Genomic DNA, 24,157 nt, shown 5'->3' with positions numbered 1-24,157 from the left:
CCTAGCGCCGGCGACAGGAAACACCCCAAAGCGCAACGTGGACACATCCTAAATTTTGGAAAAAAACAGAGGTGTTTTTTGCGAAGTGCCTACCTGTAGATTTTGGCCTCTAGCTCAGCCGGCACCTAGGGAAACCTACCAAACCTGTGCATTTCTGAAAACTAGAGACCTAGGGGAATCCAAGGAGGGGTGACTTGCGGGGCTCGGACCAGGTTCTGTTACCCAGAATCCTTTGCAAACCTCAAAATTTGGCTAAAAAAACACATGTTCCTCACATTTCTGTGGCAGAAAGTTCTGGAATCTGAGAGGAGCTACAAATTTCCTTCCACCCAGCGTTCCCCCACGTCTCCCGATAAAAATGATACCTCACTTGTGTGGGTAGGCCTAGCGCCCGCGACAGGATATGCCCCAAAACACAACGTGGACATATCACAGAAAACAGAGCTGTTTTTAGCAAAGTGACTACCTGTAGATTTTGGCCTCTAGCTCAGCCGCCACCTAGGGAAACCTACCAAACCTGTGCATTTCTGAAAACTAGAGACCTAGGGGGATCCAAGGAGGGGTGACTTGCGGGGCTCGGACCAGGTTCTGTTACCCAGAATCCTTTGCAAACCTCAAAATTTGGCTAAAAAAACACATGTTCCTCACATTTCTGTGGCAGAAAGTTCTGGAATCTGAGAGGAGCTACAAATTTCCTTCCACCCAGCGTTCCCCCACGTCTCCCGATAAAAATGATACCTCACTTGTGTGGGTAGGCCTAGCGCCCGCGACAGGATATGCCCCAAAACACAACGTGGACATATCACAGAAAACAGAGCTGTTTTTAGCAAAGTGACTACCTGTAGATTTTGGCCTCTAGCTCAGCCGCCACCTAGGGAAACCTACCAAACCTGTGCATTTCTGAAAACTAGAGACCTAGGGGGATCCAAGGAGGGGTGACTTGCGGGGCTCGGACCAGGTTCTGTTACCCAGAATCCTTTGCAAACCTCAAAATTTGGCTAAAAAAACACATGTTCCTCACATTTCTGTGGCAGAAAGTTCTGGAATCTGAGAGGAGCCACAAATTTCCTTCCACCCAGCGTTCCCCCACGTCTCCCGATAAAAATGATACCTGACTTGTGTGGGTAGGCCTAGCGCCCGCGACAGGATATGCCCCAAAACACAACGTGGACATATCACAGAAAACAGAGCTGTTTTTAGCAAAGTGACTACCTGTAGATTTTGGCCTCTAGCTCAGCCGCCACCTAGGGAAACCTACCAAACCTGTGCATTTCTGAAAACTAGAGACCTAGGGGGATCCAAGGAGGGGTGACTTGCGGGGCTCGGACCAGGTTCTGTTACCCAGAATCCTTTGCAAACCTCAAAATTTGGCTAAAAAAACACATGTCCCTCACATTTCTGTGGCAGAAAGTTCTGGAATCTGAGAGGAGCTACAAATTTCCTTCCACCCAGCGTTCCCCCAAGTCTCCCGATAAAAATGATACCTCACTTGCGTGGGTAGGCCTAGTGCCGGCGACAGGAAACACCCCAAAGCGCAACGTGGACACATCCTAAATTTTGGAAAAAAACAGAGGTGTTTTTTGCGAAGTGCCTACCTGTAGATTTTGGCCTTTAGCTCAGCCGCCACATAGGGAAACCTACCAAACCTGTGCATTTCTGAAAACTAGAGACCTAGGGGAATCCAAGGAGGGGTGACTTGCGGGGCTCGGACCAGGTTCTGTTACCCAGAATCCTTTGCAAACCTCAAAATTTGGCTAAAATAACACATGTTCCTCACATTTCTGTGGCAGAAAGTTCTGGAATCTGAGAGGAGCTACAAATTTCCTTCCACCCAGCGTTCCCCCACGTCTCCCGATAAAAATGATACCTCACTTGTGTGGGTAGGCCTAGCGCCCGCGACAGGATATGCCCCAAAACACAACGTGGACATATCACAGAAAACAGAGCTGTTTTTAGCAAAGTGACTACCTGTAGATTTTGGCCTCTAGCTCAGCCGCCACCTAGGGAAACCTACCAAACCTGTGCATTTCTGAAAACTAGAGACCTAGGGGGATCCAAGGAGGGGTGACTTGCGGGGCTCGGACCAGGTTCTGTTACCCAGAATCCTTTGCAAACCTCAAAATTTGGCTAAAAAAACACATGTTCCTCACATTTCTGTGGCAGAAAGTTCTGGAATCTGAGAGGAGCCACAAATTTCCTTCCACCCAGCGTTCCCCCACGTCTCCCGATAAAAATGATACCTCACTTGTGTGGGTAGGCCTAGCGCCCGCGACAGGATATGCCCCAAAACACAACGTGGACATATCACAGAAAACAGAGCTGTTTTTAGCAAAGTGACTACCTGTAGATTTTGGCCTCTAGCTCAGCCGCCACCTAGGGAAACCTACCAAACCTGTGCATTTCTGAAAACTAGAGACCTAGGGGGATCCAAGGAGGGGTGACTTGCGGGGCTCGGACCAGGTTCTGTTACCCAGAATCCTTTGCAAACCTCAAAATTTGGCTAAAAAAACACATGTCCCTCACATTTCTGTGGCAGAAAGTTCTGGAATCTGAGAGGAGCTACAAATTTCCTTCCACCCAGCGTTCCCCCAAGTCTCCCGATAAAAATGATACCTCACTTGCGTGGGTAGGCCTAGCGCCGGCGACAGGAAACACCCCAAAGCGCAACGTGGACACATCCTAAATTTTGGAAAAAAACAGAGGTGTTTTTTGCGAAGTGCCTACCTGTAGATTTTGGCCTCTAGCTCAGCCGCCACCTAGGGAAACCTACCAAACCTGTGCATTTCTGAAAACTAGAGACCTAGGGGAATCCAAGGAGGGGTGACTTGCAGGGCTCGGACCAGGTTCTGTTACCCAGAATCCTTTGCAAACCTCAAAATTTGGCTAAAATAACACATGTTCCTCACATTTCTGTGGCAGAAAGTTCTGGAATCTGAGAGGAGCTACAAATTTCCTTCCACCCAGCGTTCCCCCACGTCTCCCGATAAAAATGATACCTCACTTGTGTGGGTAGGCCTAGCGCCCGCGACAGGATATGCCCCAAAACACAACGTGGACATATCACAGAAAACAGAGCTGTTTTTAGCAAAGTGACTACCTGTAGATTTTGGCCTCTAGCTCAGCCGCCACCTAGGGAAACCTACCAAACCTGTGCATTTCTGAAAACTAGAGACCTAGGGGGATCCAAGGAGGGGTGACTTGCGGGGCTCGGACCAGGTTCTGTTACCCAGAATCCTTTGCAAACCTCAAAATTTGGCTAAAAAAACACATGTTCCTCACATTTCTGTGGCAGAAAGTTCTGGAATCTGAGAGGAGCTACAAATTTCCTTCCACCCAGCGTTCCCCCAAGTCTCCCGATAAAAATGATACCTCACTTGTGTGGGTGGCCCAGGTGCCTGCAACATAATAAGGCCCAAAACCTGAAGGGATAGAAGGGATAGCACAGCAAGTTTATAAGGGCATATTCTTTTATACATCTTTAGACGGACTCTGCTTTGGGGACCCACATAAGTGAGGTGTCATTTTACTTGGGAGACTGAGGGGAAAACTGGGGAGTAGGAATTTTGTGCTGGAGCGGTGATCCTACTAAGAAAAATCAGGAAAATATGCTTTTTTATGCAAATTGTGAGGTTTACAGAGGAGTCTGGGTAAGAAAATGTTGGGGGAGCCACACAAGCCACACCTCCCTAGACTCCTTGGGGTGCCTAGTTTTAAAAAGTTTCTGGGTTTTGTAGGTTTCCCTACATGACGGCCGCACCCAGGACCAAAAACATAGGTGGGCCCTCCCCCCCAAACACAGGTATTTTTGGAATATATCACTTTGATGTGTGCACATACGTCCGTGATGTGCCAAACACTAAAATTGTGAAAAGAAACACACTTAGGTTATGTGAAGAAGACCCCTCACCCACCAACCAAGTTGGTGGCATGCTTCATCATCGGGGGTCCCACCTGAGGCACCTAGCGTGTCTCAAGTGTGCTGCGACGCCTGATTACAGCGGAGCAGGTTTTGTCATTTGTACCACACATACTGGTTGGATTTGGCACGAGGGTGAGTGATGGTTCAGTAGATCAAATTTTATTAACAAGAGATTTCACAAAAGTGAAATGCACTGGTAATAACTGAAAGGCCAAAAAACTGAACCAATGACTCACAGCTCGTGAGCTGTAAAGCCACGACAAGGCACCAACCGCTTTACAGTCCATTCACACACCTTTCATACATGACATGCACTAGACCATTCACGCCGCCAGCCACGGGCCCAGCACATTACAAGACTCGCATCCACAGACAGCGCCAGTCAAGGGCCCATCACTTTCATACGCCCACATGCCTGATACAGCAATCACACCAGCTGATGAGTGTGTGGACTGGCGTTTGGCCGGCACTGCCAGCCAAGCGCCACCCCACCCACACCACCAGCCAAGCGCCACCCCACACACACCGCCAGCCCAGCACCACCCCACACACACCGCCAGCCCAGCGCCACCCCACACACACCGCCAGCCAAGCGCCACCCCACACACACCGCCAGCCAAGCGCCACCCCACACACACCGCCAGCCAAGCGCCACCACACCCACGCCGCCAGCCAAGCGCCACCACACCCACGCCGCCAGCCAAGCGCCACTCTACACATGCCATCCCCTTTTTTTTTGTTTTTAAACAACAAAGAAACCACTAATCATAAATTAGTACAAAACTACAAACACAAAAGCTCTAACTGAATACATGACTAATGCCAACCGTGAAACCGAACATATAAAAATATAAAACACCAGTTTACGCTCACGGAATTTCCCAATAATTCTTCTGTGTGTGGTAGCTCCTGAAACAGCCACCCACACACAGCCCAGGCTTTGAAGGACAATCAGGGCAGTACATCCTAGTCTCCTTCCTGATACCTCTTCGAGCACAGACTCTACATCTCTTAGCAGGAAAGTTTTTTTTGGCCGTGGGAGGAATGTGCTCAGCAAAGTGACGATCTTTCAATCTAGCCACATCCTCCACCACTGCTTCTCTAGGAACTCTTGCCTGTTCCAGCACAACAAGGCTAGCTATGATAGACTCCTGAAATTTCACAAATGTCATCCTTGACTCTGGAGAACTATCCTTAAACACAACAAAAGCATTAAAAGTTGCCAAGTGGAACAAGTGAAGCGCTAATTTCTTATACCACACATAAGACTTACGAGCAGCAGTGTAAGGTTCTAACCTCTGATCTACTCTATCAACACCACCCATGTGCTTATTATAGTCTAAGATGCACACAGGTTTGCGCACTTCGGCAACCTGACCCCAAACAGCCACAGGTGAAGTACTCTCATCATGGATGGTGCTTAGCATGTATACATCCCTCTTGTCTACAAATTTCAGAGCTAGCAGCTCATCATTCCGCAAGGCACTGCACTGTCCCTTCTCAAGTTTTTTACAGACAAGCTCTTTTGGATAGCCTTTCCGATTAGAGCGGATTGTGCCACAAGCAACAGTGTCCACTCTGAACAACTCCTTGAACAACCGAACTCCAGTGTAGAAGTTATCTACATATAAATGGTGACCTTTGTTAAACAGTCGTCTACCAAGTTCCCACACAATTTTCTCACTAACTCCAAAAGTGGGAGGACAACCAGGGGGGTCAATATTGGAATCCCTACCAGTGTAGACCCGGAAATTATAAACATATCCTGTACTACTTTCTGACAGCATATACAATTTAATTCCATACCGTGCCCTCTTGCTAGGAATGTACTGCCTAAAAACCAAACGACCCTTGAACAGGACCAAAGACTCATCTACAGATATTTCTTTCCCTGGAACATAGATCTCTGAAAACCGATCTACCAAATGATCAAGGACAGGTCTAATCTTAAAAAGACGGTCAGAATCAGGATGATCTCGTGGCAAGGCTAAAGCATTATCTACAAAATGCAACATCCGAAGAAGAAGCTCATACCGGTTACGACTCATGATGGCAGGAAATATAGCAGTTGCCATCAAGGGACTAGTAGACCAATATGAAGACAGCGACGGCTTCCTTATCAGCCCCATCAAAAAAGTTAAACCCAAGAACTTTTTCAACTCTTCCAGATTTGTGGGAATCCACCGGCTAGCTCTAGAGTGTGGCCTAAGTCTGGCAGCGTTGTCCCTCAAAAACTGCTCTGCATACAAATTAGTCTGCTCAACAATCTCTTCCAAAAATATATCGTCCATAAACAACTCAAAAAAGTTGACGGGCAAAAAGTTTTCCGTATTAACTCGACACCCTGGAAAACCAGTAAACGCAGGCAACTGTGGCTGCTCCATGTTTGGTGCAACCCATGCGTCAGGTCTTCCAATGGGAAGCCTTTCAGCCGCTGGCTCCTGCACCATTGGCACATCACTGTCCTCCTCTAAAACAGGCCCTTCATCAGCACTGAGAGTGGCTTCATCATCAGATGATTCATCTCTGACAGAAAATTCACTTCCAGAATCCTGCACTTCCTCCTCTGCCTCAGATGCAGAGTCAGTCTCATATTCATGGTCAGAAGATGACTCAAAAAGCACACTAACAACCTGCTGAGCGGTCATCCTACGGCTGGCCATGATCCTTCCTACTAAAATTAACTGGACAAATACACCACCAACAACCAGCACTGTGTAAGATAAGTAACAAAGTATAGGTTTATCACTAAGAATTATAAACTCAAAAACTATACTGCTCACTTGCCTGAAAAAGCTTGACTCACCAGCAACTACTCTGCACAGCCACAGCAATCACCAACGATATCCCACTAAAAAGAGAAAAAAAAAAGCAAATTAGACATAAGACAACACAATAATCATTGTGCATAACTCTAAGGACAATTTCACACACAATCCTGCATTCAGTACACCACCTACAAACATGTCATTCATGCATTGCAACAATACTCACTTGGAGTAAATTTATTTACTTACCTAAAACATGCAACTACGCAAACCGCAGGACAACTACTGCCAAAACTGCAACAAGCCACAGCAAAGTCAGCAAAAGCTTTGAACTAAAACAAAAAGGAGAAAAACTGTTATTATCATAAAAGTAAATACTTCGCCAGTTGACAAACACTCCGCCACTAACCATTTTTTCATTTTCCCGTGTCTAGTCTTCTCTGCTTGGGGGAAGATGGGCCTAAAAAAAAAATAGGCCAATCTACCCCCAAGGGGAGGGGGCAGAAATCACCCAGATTACATTGCACCATTTGGGGGGGGGCGACCCTTGCCCAAGGTGCCACACCCCCACACAAAGCACACACACACATACATAGTATCCCTGGCGCTATGGGGATTCTGCCCCCCTTGGGGACAGAAAGGCCTAAAAAATAGGCATATCTGCCCCCTAGGGGGGCAGAACTGCCCAAAAATACATGTGGGCCCCTGGGGGCGACCCTTGCCCAAGGGGCCACCCCCCAACACAAAAAATAAAAATCAACAATAAAATCCCTGGTGTCTAGTGGCTTTCTGCCCCCCTTGGGGGCAGATCGGCCTAAAAATAGGGCCAATCTGCCCCCAAGGGGGGCAGAAACGACAATAAATACATTGCGCCCCTGGGGGGAGCGACCCTTGCCCAAGGGGCCACCCCCCAACACAAAGCACACATACATACATACTATTTCTGGCGCTATTGGGATTCTGCCCCCCTTGGGGGCAGAAAGGCCTAAAAAAAATAGGCCTCTCTGCCCCCAAGGGGGGCAGAACTGCCCAAAAATACATGAGGGCCCCTGGGGGCGACCCTTGCCCAAGGGGCCGCCCCCCAACACAAAAAATACACATCAACAATAAAATCCCTGGTGTCTAGTGGCTTTCTGCCCCCCTTGGGGGCAGATCGGCCTAAAAATAGGGCCAATCTGCCCCCAAGGGGGGCAGAAACGACAATAAATACATTGCGCCCCTGGGGGGAGCGACCCTTGCCCAAGGGGCCACCCCCCAACACAAAGCACACATACATACATACTATTTCTGGCGCTATTGGGATTCTGCCCCCCTTGGGGGCAGAAAGGCCTAAAAAAAATAGGCCTCTCTGCCCCCAAGGGGGGCAGAACTGCCCAAAAATACATGAGGGCCCCTGGGGGCGACCCTTGCCCAAGGGGCCGCCCCCCAACACAAAAAATACACATCAACAATAAAATCCCTGGTGTCTAGTGGCTTTCTGCCCCCCTTGGGGGCAGATCGGCCTAAAAATAGGGCCAATCTGCCCCCAAGGGGGGCAGAAACGACAATAAATACATTGCGCCCCTGGGGGGAGCGACCCTTGCCCAAGGGGCCACCCCCCAACACAAAGCACACATACATACATACTATTTCTGGCGCTATTGGGATTCTGCCCCCCTTGGGGGCAGAAAGGCCTAAAAAAAATAGGCCTCTCTGCCCCCAAGGGGGGCAGAACTGCCCAAAAATACATGAGGGCCCCTGGGGGCGACCCTTGCCCAAGGGGCCGCCCCCCAACACAAAAAATACACATCAACAATAAAATCCCTGGTGTCTAGTGGCTTTCTGCCCCCCTTGGGGGCAGATCGGCCTAAAAATAGGGCCAATCTGCCCCCAGGGGGGGGCAGAAACGACGTAAAATACATTTGCCCCCAAAGGGGAGCGACCCTTGCCCAAGGGGCCGCCCCCCAACACAAAAAATACAAATCAACAATAAAATCCCTGGTGTCTAGTGGCTTTCTGCCCCCCTTGGGGGCAGATCGGCCTAAAAATAGGGCCAATCTGCCCCCAGGGGGGGCAGAAACGACGTAAAATACATGTGCCCCCAAAGGGGAGCGACCCTTGCCCAAGGGGCCGCCCCCCAACACAAAAAATACACAGCAACAATAAAATCCCTGGTGTCTAGTGGCTTTCTGCCCCCCTTGGGGGCAGATCGGCCTAAAAATAGGGCCAATCTGCCCCCAGGGGGGCAGAAACGACGTAAAAAGCATGTGCCCCCAAAGGGGAGCGACCCTTGCCCAAGGGGTCGCTCCCCTACACTAATATTCACTCACACACACACATACAGAAATCCCTGGTGTCTAGTGGGCATTCCTGCTGCCCGATCGCATCGCGATCGGGCAGCAGGAATGCTCAAAGAGACATCGAGGGAAAGGAAAACCCTTTCCTTTCCCTCGATGCCTCTCTGAGAGCACCCCCACCCCGCACGAAGGTGAAATACTCACCTTCTCCCTTGACGCGCTGGAAGCAAATGGCTTCCAGCGCGTCATTCCCCGTTTCCATGAAATCAGCGCGCGATCGCGCGCTGACGTCATGGGGGGGGGGGCGGGAGGGGGGGTGGGCGTGAAAGGGGAAGGGATTCCCCTTTCAGCCCTGGCCTGGGGGTGTTGGGGGGCGGCCCTCGGGGGAAGCGCTAGCGCTTCCCCCGACTGCCAGTCCCTGGACGTAATGGTTACGTCCATGGCGCCACACGGGCGCTGCCATGGACGTAACCATTACGTCCGTGGCGGGGAAGGGGTTAAAGTAAGACATGTTGTGACAAGACACTGTGTTAGCATCAGTTCCTCTGCCCCTCAAGGTTAACTCATTCTTGCTAAGTGGACACTGTTTACACCACATTAGTCTTCACACTTCCAGCTGCAACTGTGTTGTCTTCCAGGAGGCCAGTTCTTGACACCTATTCTGAAATTCAAGCTGCACAAAGTACAGTATTTAAAAGATGTTATAAACTACGTTTATCAAAAAATCTAATTTGATAATTAAATTAGATTTTCAGTAACAAGTGAATGTGAACTGTGAATTATTTGCTCTACAGTTTTTCTAGGCAATGAAAATATATTTGTATTCACAATCAGGCCTGGAAAATTTAATTTTACCTACAGAGTGACAAAAACCTTTTTGCGACTGTTCACTGTGGGGGCACAGTTTCCTTAACATTTAGGCCTCACTTAGCACATGAGCTGTCAAACTGAATGGCAATATCCCTAAGTCATAGGGACTCAACAATTGTACCAGCGTCTGAACTTTCTGTTGCCTGATATATTATACATGTGTTTTTCACTGTTCCTCTAGCACTCACTGCAGGATCACCTGAGCACTTTCTTTTTTGAAGCTATAAAAGTATAATCTTTTATGTCTACAAGTGGTTCAGTTCTTTCTCATTGTGCAGAATGTGTTCTATTGTGTGTTTTTTAAACTATTGTTATTGGTCAGTTGGTGAAAGCAAGCCCATTACCAGGGCCACAAATAAAATCAAGTCCGGGTGATACAAGTACAACAGGACCAATCCTTTATACAAAAAGAAAACAAATCAAAGGTAACAGCGTTACAGTTGTTTAGTGTACACATCAACACCAATTGCCAATATCGAAGTATCCAAGCTGCAAACACCTCCTCTCACTATCGTCTCCAACTTCCACCACAGGCAGTATTTTAAACATTACATCAGTAGTTCTCAAACATGGATACAGCCAGGTCTCTGAGTACTCGTAAGAATTTGTTCTATTGTTAAATGATGATTCAATAACGTTACTTGATTTGATTGTTCCAAAAGGGACAATTGTCATGTGTTTTTTGGGCAGCCCCTGTTTCTTGATTCTATCCAAGGGAATAATGCAAAAACCATAGTTTTGTAGGGGCAGATTTACCAAGAAATAGTGCAACGCACCACAGCAACCAAAGTTTCTGTTCTGCTGTGCACTAGAGAAAAAGAGCAGCACAGACCCATATTTACTATATATGGCCTGCAGCTGCTCTCTCCTCCTTCTTCAGAATCTTTTAAGGCTGCCTGGAGCCATGCACAGCTTTGCACCATAATGCAGTCGCGGCTCGCCATGGTTACAGGGGGTGGGGCGGGGTAGCACGCGGGGAGGGGGTTGGCTGGGGGAAAATAAATTTAGATTAAAAATAAAAAATAAACGTAGCACCGCTCCTCTCCTCTCTTCCATCTCCTCAGGCTGCAGGCATGGGGACCCCTTCCCGTTTGCGAATGAGTTACCATCCACTTCAAGTGGATGGTAACTACGAGTTGATTTGCGACCGCTTTCGCGGTCACAAATCAACTCTACATCACGGTGCGACTCGCAAATAGGAAGGGAACACCCTTTCCTATTTGCGAGTCTGAAACACATTTTGCGAGTCGGTACCGACTTGCAAAATGTGTTTCTGCATCGCGTAAGGGCTTTTGCGCCTCGCAAACGGCGTTTTTCGCCGTTTGTGAGGCACAAAAGCCTTCCTACATCTGGCCCCTAGTTATTATTTGAGTGGGCTGCCATACTGGAATAACAGCTGTCTTCCCATGAAATGCCAGCTTTCACCTTATTCAATATTATATACTCCACAGAGCCTTTTTGACCCTGACAAGTTAAACGAATATTTTAATTGCACAAATGCTGCCTGTCCCCGCTGTAACCTGCCTGATGCCGATCTCCTACACTTGCTGTGGGCCTACCCATCTCTTCACCCTTACTGGCAACACGTAACCACACACTTGACAAACTGCACAGGGCACCCCTCCTTACACTTATGGGAAGTATGCCTTCTGGGCCTGCTCTGCAGGGATAAAAAACACAAGGCCATTACCCACTTCATTGACTTGGGGCTCCTCCTGGCCCAGGAGTTTGCTCACCCAGAGGTGGAAGTAGCCCACCCCTCCCACAATCACTGTCTGGGAACATTCCATTAAGACACGGGCACAGGCAAAATGCACTGCCCTCCACAGAGAGGAGAGGAAATACCCCTTGCATCCTGTTGAGATGCCAGTTTAGCTGACTTCCAAGCATCCCTTTTACACGCAGCTGAATCACCCAGGGAGACCCTGACTCCTGTAGACACCAGTAACTTTCAAGATGCACGCCTCCTGCAAGATGTCTCTATTACACCACTCTGACTGCTTCCCCCCTCATCACGCCTGCCATCCCGGGAGTCATTGCTCTGTAGATGTACACACTCTCATGGAATGGAATGGAGCGGGCCTGTTTCACTTGTCACGGAGTCTGATATTTTCACATTTTTGTTGGATCTAAACCGAATTTTCCTGTGACCAAATGTACGGTTAGAAATATGTATCTGACATATATATGCTATAAGATTTACAAAAAGCTGAATAAACAGATTCAAACAAAAAAAATAATGGAAACTGGTTATTTTTTCAGTGGAAAGTTAACATTTAAGAAAATTTGCCTAGTAATCCATATTGTGTGAAATTTCTACATTCAGTGATTTTCTAAATGTATAAACAGAAAGCAAGGAGGAGGAAGTCACAGCTACCAGAAACAAAACAAATGCGTAAAAGAGATTGGAAATATAAGTGGTCAGTACAGGGGCTGGGAGGAGCTAAGACAAGGGGGGCTGGGGTTGCTCGGGCAGCAGCACACCTGGTCTAGTGAGTCCATGAGATATTATCATAGTCTAGAGCACTTGTGCTTTCACTCGCCCATCTGAAGGCGGTGTGTGGATGGGACAACACAACTCAGGGAAGTTAGTCAGTGAAATGATATGTGTACTGTGGTGACATGTCGTACTCTCATACAGTGATTGACAGCTCAATAACTGCCTCAGTAGTGACAATTGATGCTAATTTGTAAATGAAAGACATCAGTGGAAAATGCTGCCCCCTCCCCCCCCCAAAATGAATGCTGATGCCCAGCACCAGCACAAAGTAAACCTTGCACACATGTAGATACAGCTGAAAATGTTGGTGCTCTTTGCATTTTTAATTGGTAAATTCCTGAATTAATTACTAACATGTACCCAGTCAGATGATGTGACGACAAAAGGGACCAGGATACCATTGCATGAGGTATTCCTTTATCCTTTGTGTCCCTGCATATGTACAAGTGTCCCGTAATGGGTAGAGCTGGTCCTGCCCCCGTCTACCACTTGGTCCTTGTGTGTGTGTGTGTCCTCACTTCCTGTCCTTGCCCTCCTTGCCAGGAATTGATGTCCAGTGGCTGTTACTGGTCAAGGCCTTCTGGATTCTAACACCCTGTCTCCTTCACAACATCTGCCATTTTTTTGACAAGAGAGAAAAGGGGAGAATAAACTTTGGGCTTTTTTGGGGATTCTCATGTATGAGGGATGAGAGAAAAATGAGAGAGGACTAATGGAGCTGAGAAGGAAAAGAGAGAGAGAGAGAGAGAGAGAGAGAGAGAGAGAGAGAGAGAGAGAGAGAGAGAGAGAGAAACTAAATATGGAAAGAAATGACCAATGAAAAAAACCAGGACTCCTGACCCATAGTATCACATTTCTTCAATTGGCTGCCTGGGTTTCCGAATGGTTAGTACTTGGGTCAGACAATCCCATATCTCTTGTTTGGCCGATCCTTCAGTGACCTTGTTGCTTGGCGCTCCCTGCCACCTGTTTCTTCATTTTTGCTTTGTCTTACTAGTGAGGAGCTACTATCTTCTCTTGGTCTGATGGGGGTTTGTCCTCTGTTTGTGGTAGTCATGTTGACTCCTTTACTTAAACACTAGTTCTGATAGGTACTTCTCTCTGGAGCTGTGCAGCCTGTTGTGATAGTCACAAAGTGCCTGGCATGGGGACCAACCAACAGATATTCGAACTATCTTGGCTGTTTTTACAGTTGCCACGAACCATTCTGCCATACCATAAGCTTGTGGCCACAGTGGCATGATTTATCTGCTGTATCCCCAGGTATGTCATGAATTTGTGAACCTCAGCCCCTGAGGACTGAGATCCATTGTCAGTCTTGAGCATGGGTGGAAACCCGATGCTGCAAAGATATAGTCTAAGACTACTAATGTGGCGGCCGCTAACATTCACAACACTTGATGCACTAGGAGAAAATGGGAGTATTCATCAATATCTACACGTAGTTAGTCCCTGTGGCTCATAGAAGTCAGCTCCCAGCATTGACCATATTGGGCCTGATTCACAAAGGTAGACTTACACTTTTATATATGTTCATGATTGTTTGCTATTCACAAAGGTATGTTTCTATCAGAATATTTATGACTGCAGAGTCACCGCTCATAAAAAGATAGGACAGTCCTATCTTTTTATGAGCAGAGACTCTGCAGTGGTGTGGTGACATTACTGAGAAGACACTTCACCTATACCTCACCCCTTCGGACATGTACTTTTTCTTGAAGTGATCTCTTGCCATAAGTTAGTGTCCCACAGAACTTTCCCAGGTTTGTCACTGGGTGCTTTGCCCCATTCGAAAACTTCCACATTGGACAGGGACAGTGACAGAAAACCTGCCGTTCTCAGTTGCACACATTATGTTGCATGTGGCTGTGCTGTCTAGTACAAACACAGTTTAATGTGTACCCCCATCTAGAAGAATTATTGCAGTTTTTTAATCTCCTTTTTTGCAAGAATTTGAACATGTTCAGGTTGCCAGTCTGATGTCTCATTTATGAGGTTTAGGTGCTCACCACCTGCTCATTCTCTGCAGAGAATTACTCTGCAGAGGAACTTCTGCTGCATGTGCCTATTTGTCTGATATGATGAGTTGGTTTTGTCTTCTGCCTCTCAGACCACTCACCTTCAGGCTTTAGATGCCCTGCTTTACCTGCATTTACAAAATGGTTGTCCTTGTTGCATTTCTGACACTATTGTCCCATCGCTAGTCAGGTGCCCATGTCTGTCTATGACAGTCCACAGTGACCTTGTCGCTCTTGATTCTTGTTGATGTAATCCTGTCAGGTAATTTGCCTCCCCATCCGGTATACTTGCTCTAGTCTCTTTTGGATGTTTTCCATGTTTATTGCATTCAGTGTGGCGCTGGCATTTGTTCCTTGCATGCACAGTATTTTGTTGCAGGTGTATGCTCCTTTTAAGGTCTTTGTTTGGAATGCTGTTAAGTAGCATTCTTCAATGATTTGCAGACATATTGCTTCTTCATTGTTTCAGTGTTTGTTTCATGAGCTTTCACGGTTGTGTGGCAGTCATCTAGGGCCTTATTTATACTTTTTGGTGCAAAACTGCACTGAGGCAGTTTTGCCCCAAAAAGTTTTGCACCGGCTTGCACCATTTTTTAGCACCAGCTGGGCACCATATTTATGGAATGGTGCAAGCCGGTGCAAAGGGTAGGCTAGCTTGAAAAAAAATAACATTAGGCAGTTTTGAGTCAAAATAAATGATTCTGACCAGATTAGCATCATTTTTTGACGCTAAGGGGCATATTTATACTCTGTTTGCACTGAATTAGCGTCATTTTTTTAAAACTCAAATTCAGTGCAAAACTAACTCCATATTTATACTTTGGTGCTAGACCCGTCTAGCACCAAATTTATGGAGTTAAAGTCATTTTTTGGAAGTGGAAACCTACCTTGCCTTAATGAGATGCAAGGTAGGCGTTCCCGTGCAAAAAAATGACTCTATGGCCTTAACACCATATTTATACTCCCATGTAAAAATGGTGCAAGGGAGGGAGGAGCAGTCAAAAAATGGGGCAAAGCTTACTTTGCCCCATTTTTTAAGACCTGGGTCATGGCAGGTGTTAGGGGACCTGTGGCCCTATTTCCATGGTGGAACACCATGGAATAAGCCCAGAGGTGCCCTCCCTAGGCCCTAGGGGCACCCCCACCCACACTAGAGGGACTGCGAGGATGGGGGACCCCATCCCAGGTAAGTACAGGTAAGTGCATTTTATTTTTGAAAGTGCCATAGGGGTCCCTGAAATGGGCCCCCATACATGGCACCGGGTGCAATGGCCATGCCCAGGGGACCCCTGTCCTCTGAGCTGGCCACTGGGGTGGTGGGCATGACTTCTGCCTTTTCTAAGACAGGAGTCATGTGGCATGGTAGGTTTAGCACCATAAAATGACGCTAATCTGGTTAGAGTCATTTTTTTTTACTCTAACCTGCCTAAAGCCATTTTTTGGTGCTAAACCCTCTTCTTCTATACTGCCAGCCCCACCGACTAAAGTCATTTTTTCAAACTCTAGCCTACCCTTTGCACCGGCTTGCACCATTCCATAAATATGGTGCCCGGCTGGTGCACAGAAATGGTGCAAGCCGGTGCTAAACTTTTTGGTGCAAAACTGAGTTAGTGCAGTTTTGCAACAAAAAGTATAAATAAGGGCCAATATTTTGTAAGTTTGCGCCACTTTTGTGTCATAAAATTACGTTAATGCGGTGCAAAAAAAGTTTAAATCAGGGCCTTGGTGCTAGATGGGTCTAGCACCAAAGTATAAATATGGAGTTAGTTTTGCACCGAATTAGAGTAAAAAAAAAATGACACTAATTCGGTGCAAACAGAGTATAAATATGCCGCAGAGTATAAATATGCCCTTAAATATGGCGTTAAGGCCATAGAGTCATTTTTTGCACGGGAACGCCTACCTTGCATCTCATTAAGGCAAAGTAGGTCTCCACTTTCCAAAAATGACTTTAACTCCATAAATTTGGTGCTAGAGGGGTCTAGCACCAAAGTATAAATATGGAGTTAGTTTTGCACCGAATTAGAGTAAAAAAAAATGACACTAATTCGGTGCAAACAGAGTATAAATATGCCCCCTAGTGACTCATCAGCCCTTTGACATGCTGTGTTGAACTTGTATCTTTCGTAGTCACCTTATGCTGCTGATCAAACCTTTCCTTCAGGCACTTGATCAGGTCTTTGCATGTGGCACTTGACCAAGGTGGAAGTGTTACAAGTAAGTTTTCATCATCATCCCCTACAAGATTGAGGAATAGGTCTCTGGCTTGTTCATCTGTTTGATTTTTACATATGGCTCACAGATAATGTTTGAAATGTTGGATCCACTTCTTCCACCTGGCTCCCACAAGAGTTTTTGAGTTGAAATGGCAGCAGGCAATGCAAAATAGAGCTGGGCATGCCTTTTTTTGCTATTTTTGGCCCGCTTACCTTTACTGCGTGTACTCAGGGATGTTTGCCGTGACCTCTTTTTGACTTTTTTTTTTTATGTTCTTTATGTGACTGCTGGATGAATTTCTGCAGGGCTGCTCAGGGTTAAAGCCCATTTTGGTTGTTTTCTGGTCTTCTGGCACTTTTATCTGGGGAGGGTTATTCTACACCAGACTTTAAAATGGCTGCCGCTATTGTGGCTTATGGAGCCTGCCTCACTCCAGGATTGGGGGATCTCATAATGCTGCCTGTCCTTCTATAATGACTACTTTTCCTTTATTTGTTTTTCTTTGTGAGTACAGAGTGCACAGTCTGCTGGGGCACTTCTGTTTTCCTTTTTTTGGGACTGTGAGGGAATCTGGGGTATTTCTGTTTTATTGGTGATCCTGATAGCATACAGAGCAACGAAGAGGAGTTCTTTGGTTCTTCTGTGTTTTTTATGGAGCTGCCACGAGGGCATCTGAGATGCTTCTTTGTTTGTGCTTGCTTCTAGTGCTGGAGCAATGTGCAGTTAGATGCATGGGGCATTTTTCTCCTGCTGGGGTTAGCGTGCTCCTGCTTCCTCATGGTCTCACTGTTGGATACTGCCTGGATTTGTTTCCTCTTTGCTACCAGATGTTATGTACCCAGTGAGATGCTGTGATGAAAACAAGAACCAGAACACCAGTTCATGAGGCATTCTTTTATTCATCACGTCCTTGCCGCAGTGGCAGCTGTCACAGATATCAAGGGGAGGGGTGGAGATGGTTGGGTGGGTCACAAATAAATTTCTTTTAAACTTACCATTCGTCACCACCGCCGTCGTCTTCTCCTTTCGCCTCGCTCGTCCTCCTTTCCTGTTCTGGTGTGCCAGAATTCACTGGGACCCCAGAAAAGGCTCCCCAGCAATCCTGGCACTGCGTACATGCTAAACATAGCATGTAAGCAGCATCAGGAGTGGTCTAAGCTGCAGTGACTCCTGCTCAGACACAACCCTTGGGCCTGTGCAGATTCTTCAGACCGGCTGTGTAAACAGCCGGGGTGGAGAAACCTAAGTGCGCAAGTGTGTTTGGACAGCTGTCAGGCTATCCAAACACACATGCACACTTAGTGAACACAATTCCTCATCCCACCTCCCGTGGCCCAGCCCTGTCCCCCCGAACCTCCTGGCTCTTAGATAGTTGGGTGACGCTACTCCATCATTGCAGAGGAGCCGCCCCTGCCCTATGTACAAGTGTCCTACACTGGGGAAAGCTCATCCCTTTGTGTGTGTGTCTGTGCCTCTCACTTTCTATACCCCTTCCGATGAAGTTGTGTCCAGTTGCTGTCCCTGGTGAGGGTCTTACATTCCCCACAGAGACCTAGTACTGTGTCTCCTTCATGACAGGTACTTCCTGAAATAGGTGAGATGTTGTCATGATACCCACATTTGCCTTCCTTGATAGTCTCTGATCTCAAATCTCTGATAGCAAATTTATAAAGCATCCATAATTGCATAATTGTATAGGAGTAGTCTTAGGGCCTGATCTAGAGTGTCGAGTATGGTATTTACTCTGCCATTGCGCCCTGATGGACTTCCCATTCAGAGATGCCTGCTGGCCCTATGAACATTTCTAGTCATTGGCAGAAACCGCAGTTTCAGCGGTTCCTGTCAATGTGTTTGGACAGCTCTGTTAAACGTTTAAAACGTTTTTGCTTTTTTAAAAACTAAAAAGGAAATATTTTTTTTTAAAAAAGGAAAAACTAATGACCCTCACACTATAGGAGTTGTCGCCTATGATATGGAAGTCATCATTTTTTTTATTGCTCCTCACCACCAGGTTTTATCTGGCGGTGGTGAACAGCAAAAAACATATGACACTGTCCACTCTACATCGGGTGGACGGTGATATATGCAAACCTCCAACATCCCGTACTCCAGAGGGCCGATGGAAGAGTATGTCAGTGGTGGATCCGGAGTAGGCTCTGCCACTGGCATACTTAAGATTTGTTCTTCTGCAAATCAAGTGGGTGGTCCAAGGGTTTGAAGGACAGGGTACTCCATTGCAAGTGTGTCAGAATACCTTCTCTGCAAAACTCTAAATGAGGCCCTTAGTCATGTCTGTTTAGTTTGCTTCCCCACTGCTTTCAAGGTCCCTCTAGTCCCTGTCAGGTATTGTAATCAGGATTAGGTGTGGTGTCAGTAGTAGTCTCCTGACACAGTCATTCAAACCATTCACTGTTTGTGCTGTGACATCAAAATCTAAAGTCTTTCAGGCCTATTGAGTTCTGGAGATTTTTGTCTTATCTAAGTTAGAAAGAAGTTTTTCTGATTCCTGCCAATTAAACATCAAAGTTACACACCTCCTGTCTTCAAAATGACAAGCCATCTGTATTTATAACTAACACTTTTGCGTCATCTGGAAGTTTTAAAATATCAAAAGAAAGTCTCAACTCCTATACAACTTTAGTTTCTCCAATTTCGATGTTCATTTGGGCTGTATATAATTGCATAATGCACCTAAATGAAAGTGGGATAATTAGAAATTTTTGGGGTCATCTCACTGAGGATGAACTAGCACCAGTGTCACTTTTGTCAAAACTATACACTGCAGCATTTGTTTTGTAAATTGATTTCATCTAAATTAGCTTTCTATCGATTTTACCTTCCCTCACATAGGTACACAACAGAGTTTACCGTGGATCTTCAGAGCATGGCTCCGGTGTCTCCTCGGAAGCCTTCCTTGTTGATTTACAGCACAGACAGCTGCATCGCACGTGAACTTGTCTTGGAATTGGCCAGAAGGGGGAACCACAAAACTATTGTGCTTTCAATCACTGACACAGAAGAGACAGAGAAGAGGGTGAAAGAATTACTTCTGCAAGGAATGTCAGAGGTATGGAAACAGTTGTACTCACAATACCATCACAACAAACATCCAGAATTTCATGTGTTTTCCGAACAGTATTGTCACAGCCACTGAAAAGTGTTGTTTTCAATTAAAACAGATAATTCCACTAGTTGATTTGGATTTAAAAGGTAACCATTAGAGAATAGCCCAAACCACATTTAAGTCCCCCTTTGGCTAGAGCCCCTTATGGAGGACAGTCTCAGTAGATTAGCAAAAATATAATGACTGTGCCCTTTGAGAAAAAAAAACTTTAAAGGGATTCAAAGACTATATAAAACTATAAAGTAGCTTTGTGTTTCAGTCAGAATACCTAGTTCATTCAAGAAGTAGCAAAAACACAAAGCGCCAAAGTTATAGTGTTCAGGGAGAAAAAGAAAAACAGTCATAGTTTGCAAATGTTAGCTGTAAAGGGGAATATAGTTGTAATTATAATATATGAAAGGACAGTAGGATAGACATAGGATGCATTAAAGCTAAATACAGCTCATAACTGACAAAATATGCGCCAGGAGAGGGTGTATATAATGCATGGAACAAATAACCTCTGGTACCAAATTGCAATCAATTAGTAATAGGATCATGATGGACACGTGAAGGTGAACTGGAAGCAGAAAGTTGTCTGAGTTGTCATTCTTCATATAATGAAGAAGCGGCATACCAACCTGTTGAGAGTTGTTGACTCCCATCTATTGTGGAAGCTGGAACACTGCAGACCAACATTTATTTCATCACAAAGTAAAGGATGAGGATGACCTATACTTCCAAGAATATGCTATAGTGATGTTGATTGCTACCAGGAAGTGCATGACCAACACGCCCATGTTGGAGTTCAGCATAGGCTCACAATTGTCACCAACACGGCTCATGAAGCAAGCACAGTGGTCTCACTGAATTGATTGACCAGTAATATTGCTTATGGGAGACAAAATTTCCTTCCAAAGAGCTGAATCAAACCTCACCCTACACAATATGATACATAATGCCTGCCCTCCCACACTGCCATAAATGAAATGCCTGAATACAAGGTGTGCTATACTGGTTTTGTGCAAACTCTGCAGCCAAAAACACGGTAACATGCAGAAACAGCCCGCCAGTACTGGGCAATTATGAGTTAAACCCCACAGATTGAGGTATAATCATATGGACGTAGTTTTTCGAGATTAGTGTCAATTCTGAATTCTCAATTTCCTGTGGATTAACATCCCATTTCCCACCTGTTTAAAGAAGGTGTTAAATGGGAGCAGGGCCTGTGCAGGTTGGAGGCAGAAGTGTGGGAAGGGTGCCAAGGGGCAGAGCAAGCTGAAGGCTTGCAGGTATTAGTATTACATGTTCCCCCTTTGCCCTAGGAGAGGCTCATATATAGAGCAACACAGTGGTTCCTATGTAGTTAATGTGCAACGGATGCATATACATTGAATGAAAATAAATCAAACGTAATGATGTTGGTTTAAGTGAGTCAGATAGAACAGACTACAACAGGGTATAAACACAAAACCATTTTTTATCATTGTGACAACATATTTTATATTTGTGTGTGAAAAAAGTGCCCTGCACTTACACTTGCTTCTAATTTATTTCATCCCCCTGCAAGTGCCCCACGGCTATCAATATCATTTGTGAGATTCTACTCATACCGTTGATACATTAGGGCCAACAGATTCCTACTGTTTCTTCAAGAGTCAGTATCCTTGACTTCTTTTTCCGGCATTACTTTGTTATGTAGTTCCGATGATGACCCTATATCCCTTCATGGGTCAAAACACCATTGACTTGTAGCTCCTTGAGCCGTTGCCTGCTATAATCAATTGGAGTAAACGTGTACATATTTATTTAATTATTTTTAATTTACAGTCATGTGGCCATACTGTAGCTTTATTTTGTACACTTAATTTGTGACTGTGTGAGCACTGGGCACTTTGTTCACTGGCTGGTGCACCATTTCCTACTTTTTCTCTTCTAAAATATGTTGGCAAACATAAAAAAAAATGTATTCTCTATTTACAGCTTGTGTTCTGTCCTGAGCAACTAAACTCATACTAGGGTGTGCTATTGTGTGTGCTAGTGGATGTGGTAAATATAGGAGGTGGTAAGGCTTGGGCTGGGCTTCACTTGTGTATACAACTGCAGCCTTATCCGCTCAAGATGTTACTGGCTTGATTTTCTGGCCGCTAGAATCGGCCTTAGTGTTCATGCTCCCAAAACCTCTGGGTGAGGGAACACTGGACCCTTGCGATCAGGGGAAGCAGTATACAGTACAATGATACCACTCCACCAGACTCATAATTGGGGCCCGCATGACAATGCTCAATTGAATATGTGTCCAAGCTGGTTCTGGATATACCATCCAAGCCATACTTTGTAAACATTTTCGCTAATTTGTGTACACTGTGAAGACTTAAACATCTTATTCCATATATTAGGCTGAGTGGTTTCTGCAAATTTTATGTAAGACATCCTTTCACTTGAACAGATAGCAGAGGTTGAAAGAGCTAGCATTGTTCCTAGAAGCTTGTCAAAATGTACTGTCAATGGCTGACTTCTACCTTGATTAATGTGTGTTCCAGTTGGTATAAGGGTTTGTGATCCCCCACCATGTACTGGTGAGTCTGAAATCTATTGACAGTGTTAGGCGTATCTGTACCTCTCTATTTCAGAGTGCCTCGAACACTGTTCAGTGTGATATCTCAGATTAGAGGTGGCCAAGCATATTAATTGTCTTGTTTCTATGCTTCAAAACTGTTGTCAGAAAGATCCGGAGAGAAATCTATGGGCCATATGTATGAACACATTTTCCCATAGACACAGAATGGATATAATCCTTTGATACATCTGGCCCTATATTTCTGAAAAAGGTGGGGTCAGTGAAGATCTCAAAAGGGTTTTAATCCCTTTTCCCAATAAAGCATGACATTTAGGAAGCCATTAACACATGTGTTTTTTCGTACCTAGCAATGTTAGTGAGCCATATTAGCGACTGGGAGAACGGAAGTCCCTACTCGGTTCCATTGTCAATTAGGTGTTAGCTGATTTAGAAGTCAACTATTTAAAAAATGGTGACAAGGTGCATTGCGAAAACAGCTTTTGATATTGGAGATGGTTATCTCCTTTTACACATAAACACTAATAACCCTCATTTTGTCATTATGCATTTCCATGTGAAAAGGAGGATCTTCCATGGTTGGTACCACAAGGGTGAGAGCTGTAAGGTTCTTAATAATTTGGGAAAGAAGTTCAATTTAACACTGGTGGTCTTTCTGACCATGAAACCTTGAGGTGGTTCCATCACTCCACATCTTTATGGTTCATCTTGTAACACAACTGAAATTAAATGATTATAAAAATACCCTATGCTGGTGATATCATAACTCAGGCAACTCAATTTATGAGGTGCCCACTGGATATCAAACCTTTAAATATGGATTGCATCAATTCCCAGAGGCAGATAATATTCAGGTCCCTCGACTTTCAGTAAATATTTAGTTCCTCCAGGATATTGTGATAGGAAATAGAAAATACAGTGGCACTATAACAGTAAATTCTGTGGCACACTGTGGAATGCACCTAACGAGCTAGGGACTTTCCTCTGCTGAATCTGTCATATATTGTTGTTGCTCTGATAGATGTACTTCCAGTGTCAGAGTATAGAGGGAGCTGCAGTAGCTCTGACATATCTCGCCACATTCCCTCCTTTGGAACATTTCTTCCAGCATATCCGTATTATACTGAGGCATGCCAGAGGGCAGATATTGGTGCGGTTCAGGATGTCAAGATGTCAAGGAAGGCACAGGATGCAAGTCGAGGAAGTCCAAAGGGCCGCTATTGGCTATATGCAGAATGCTGAACGGGGCCCAGTTGCCAAAGAGCAGGGACATGGTCACTGGCAGGGCCCACTTGGAGCACAGGACAACATTACGCACAGTGGTGGTGAGGTTTGGCAACAATATGCTTAGATGCCAGTTATTGCCATGGATGCTGTGGTGCTCAGATATCAGCGAGGACCCTGGTCATAACCTGAAACCCAGGATATCGTCAGGGGTTTCCTTCTGCTGGGGATGCAACATGCTGGTATGGGTTACACAATTCTGTAGAAAGGGTGCTTATCAGAGGCACTGCCACGGGGCCACATGATGGACATAATGGAGGGAACCCTAGAAATGCTGTGAAAGGAGGTTGAGAGACCTACGTACCTTGGTGAGTCCTAGCCTCTTCTTTGGACTGAGGGAGGATGAGACCAGTGCCATACAGATGGCACGCTGCATGCTATAGGCTTTGGTAGTTGGGCTAAAGGTGGTTCCCTCACGACGCAATGGAATCATACACAGCATGCAGGTGAGGAAATGAACACCTCGATGCTGCCTGATGCTCTGCCTCGTTTTATTCTGCCCGACATGAGCACAGAGAGTTGATAAAAGAAAGGGGTTTGCGTTTTTTTAAAAGATTTGTTGACAAATGTTAGCTTGTAACAGAAGAAAAAATGTATCTTCTGCAATGACAGAAGAGTTGTTCT

The 24,157-nt window shown here is 45.6% G+C and overlaps 1 protein-coding gene and 1 long non-coding RNA gene across 2 annotated transcripts in view; one reads left to right on the top strand and one right to left on the bottom strand.

Annotated features, from left to right (window-relative positions):
- The window catches only part of LOC138296483 (uncharacterized), a 146,984-nt gene that overhangs the window by 55,810 nt on the left and 67,017 nt on the right, over positions 1-24,157 (bottom strand). The window contains exon 3 of the long non-coding RNA XR_011203842.1: positions 19,437-19,576. This is a non-coding gene — a long non-coding RNA (uncharacterized lncRNA). The remainder of the gene's footprint in view (positions 1-19,436; positions 19,577-24,157) is intronic.
- The window catches only part of LOC138296482 (uncharacterized), a 1,064,486-nt gene that overhangs the window by 988,009 nt on the left and 52,320 nt on the right, over positions 1-24,157 (top strand). The window contains exon 95 of the mRNA XM_069235627.1: positions 19,419-19,635. Coding sequence (XP_069091728.1) covers positions 19,419-19,635 — 217 coding nt within the window. The remainder of the gene's footprint in view (positions 1-19,418; positions 19,636-24,157) is intronic.

Source organism: Pleurodeles waltl, chromosome 5 (assembly GCF_031143425.1).
Source record: "Pleurodeles waltl isolate 20211129_DDA chromosome 5, aPleWal1.hap1.20221129, whole genome shotgun sequence".
Taxonomy (NCBI): domain Eukaryota; kingdom Metazoa; phylum Chordata; class Amphibia; order Caudata; family Salamandridae; genus Pleurodeles; species Pleurodeles waltl.
The sequence above is the reverse complement of the archived record's forward strand: the minus strand, read 5'-3'. Positions and strand labels throughout refer to the sequence as shown.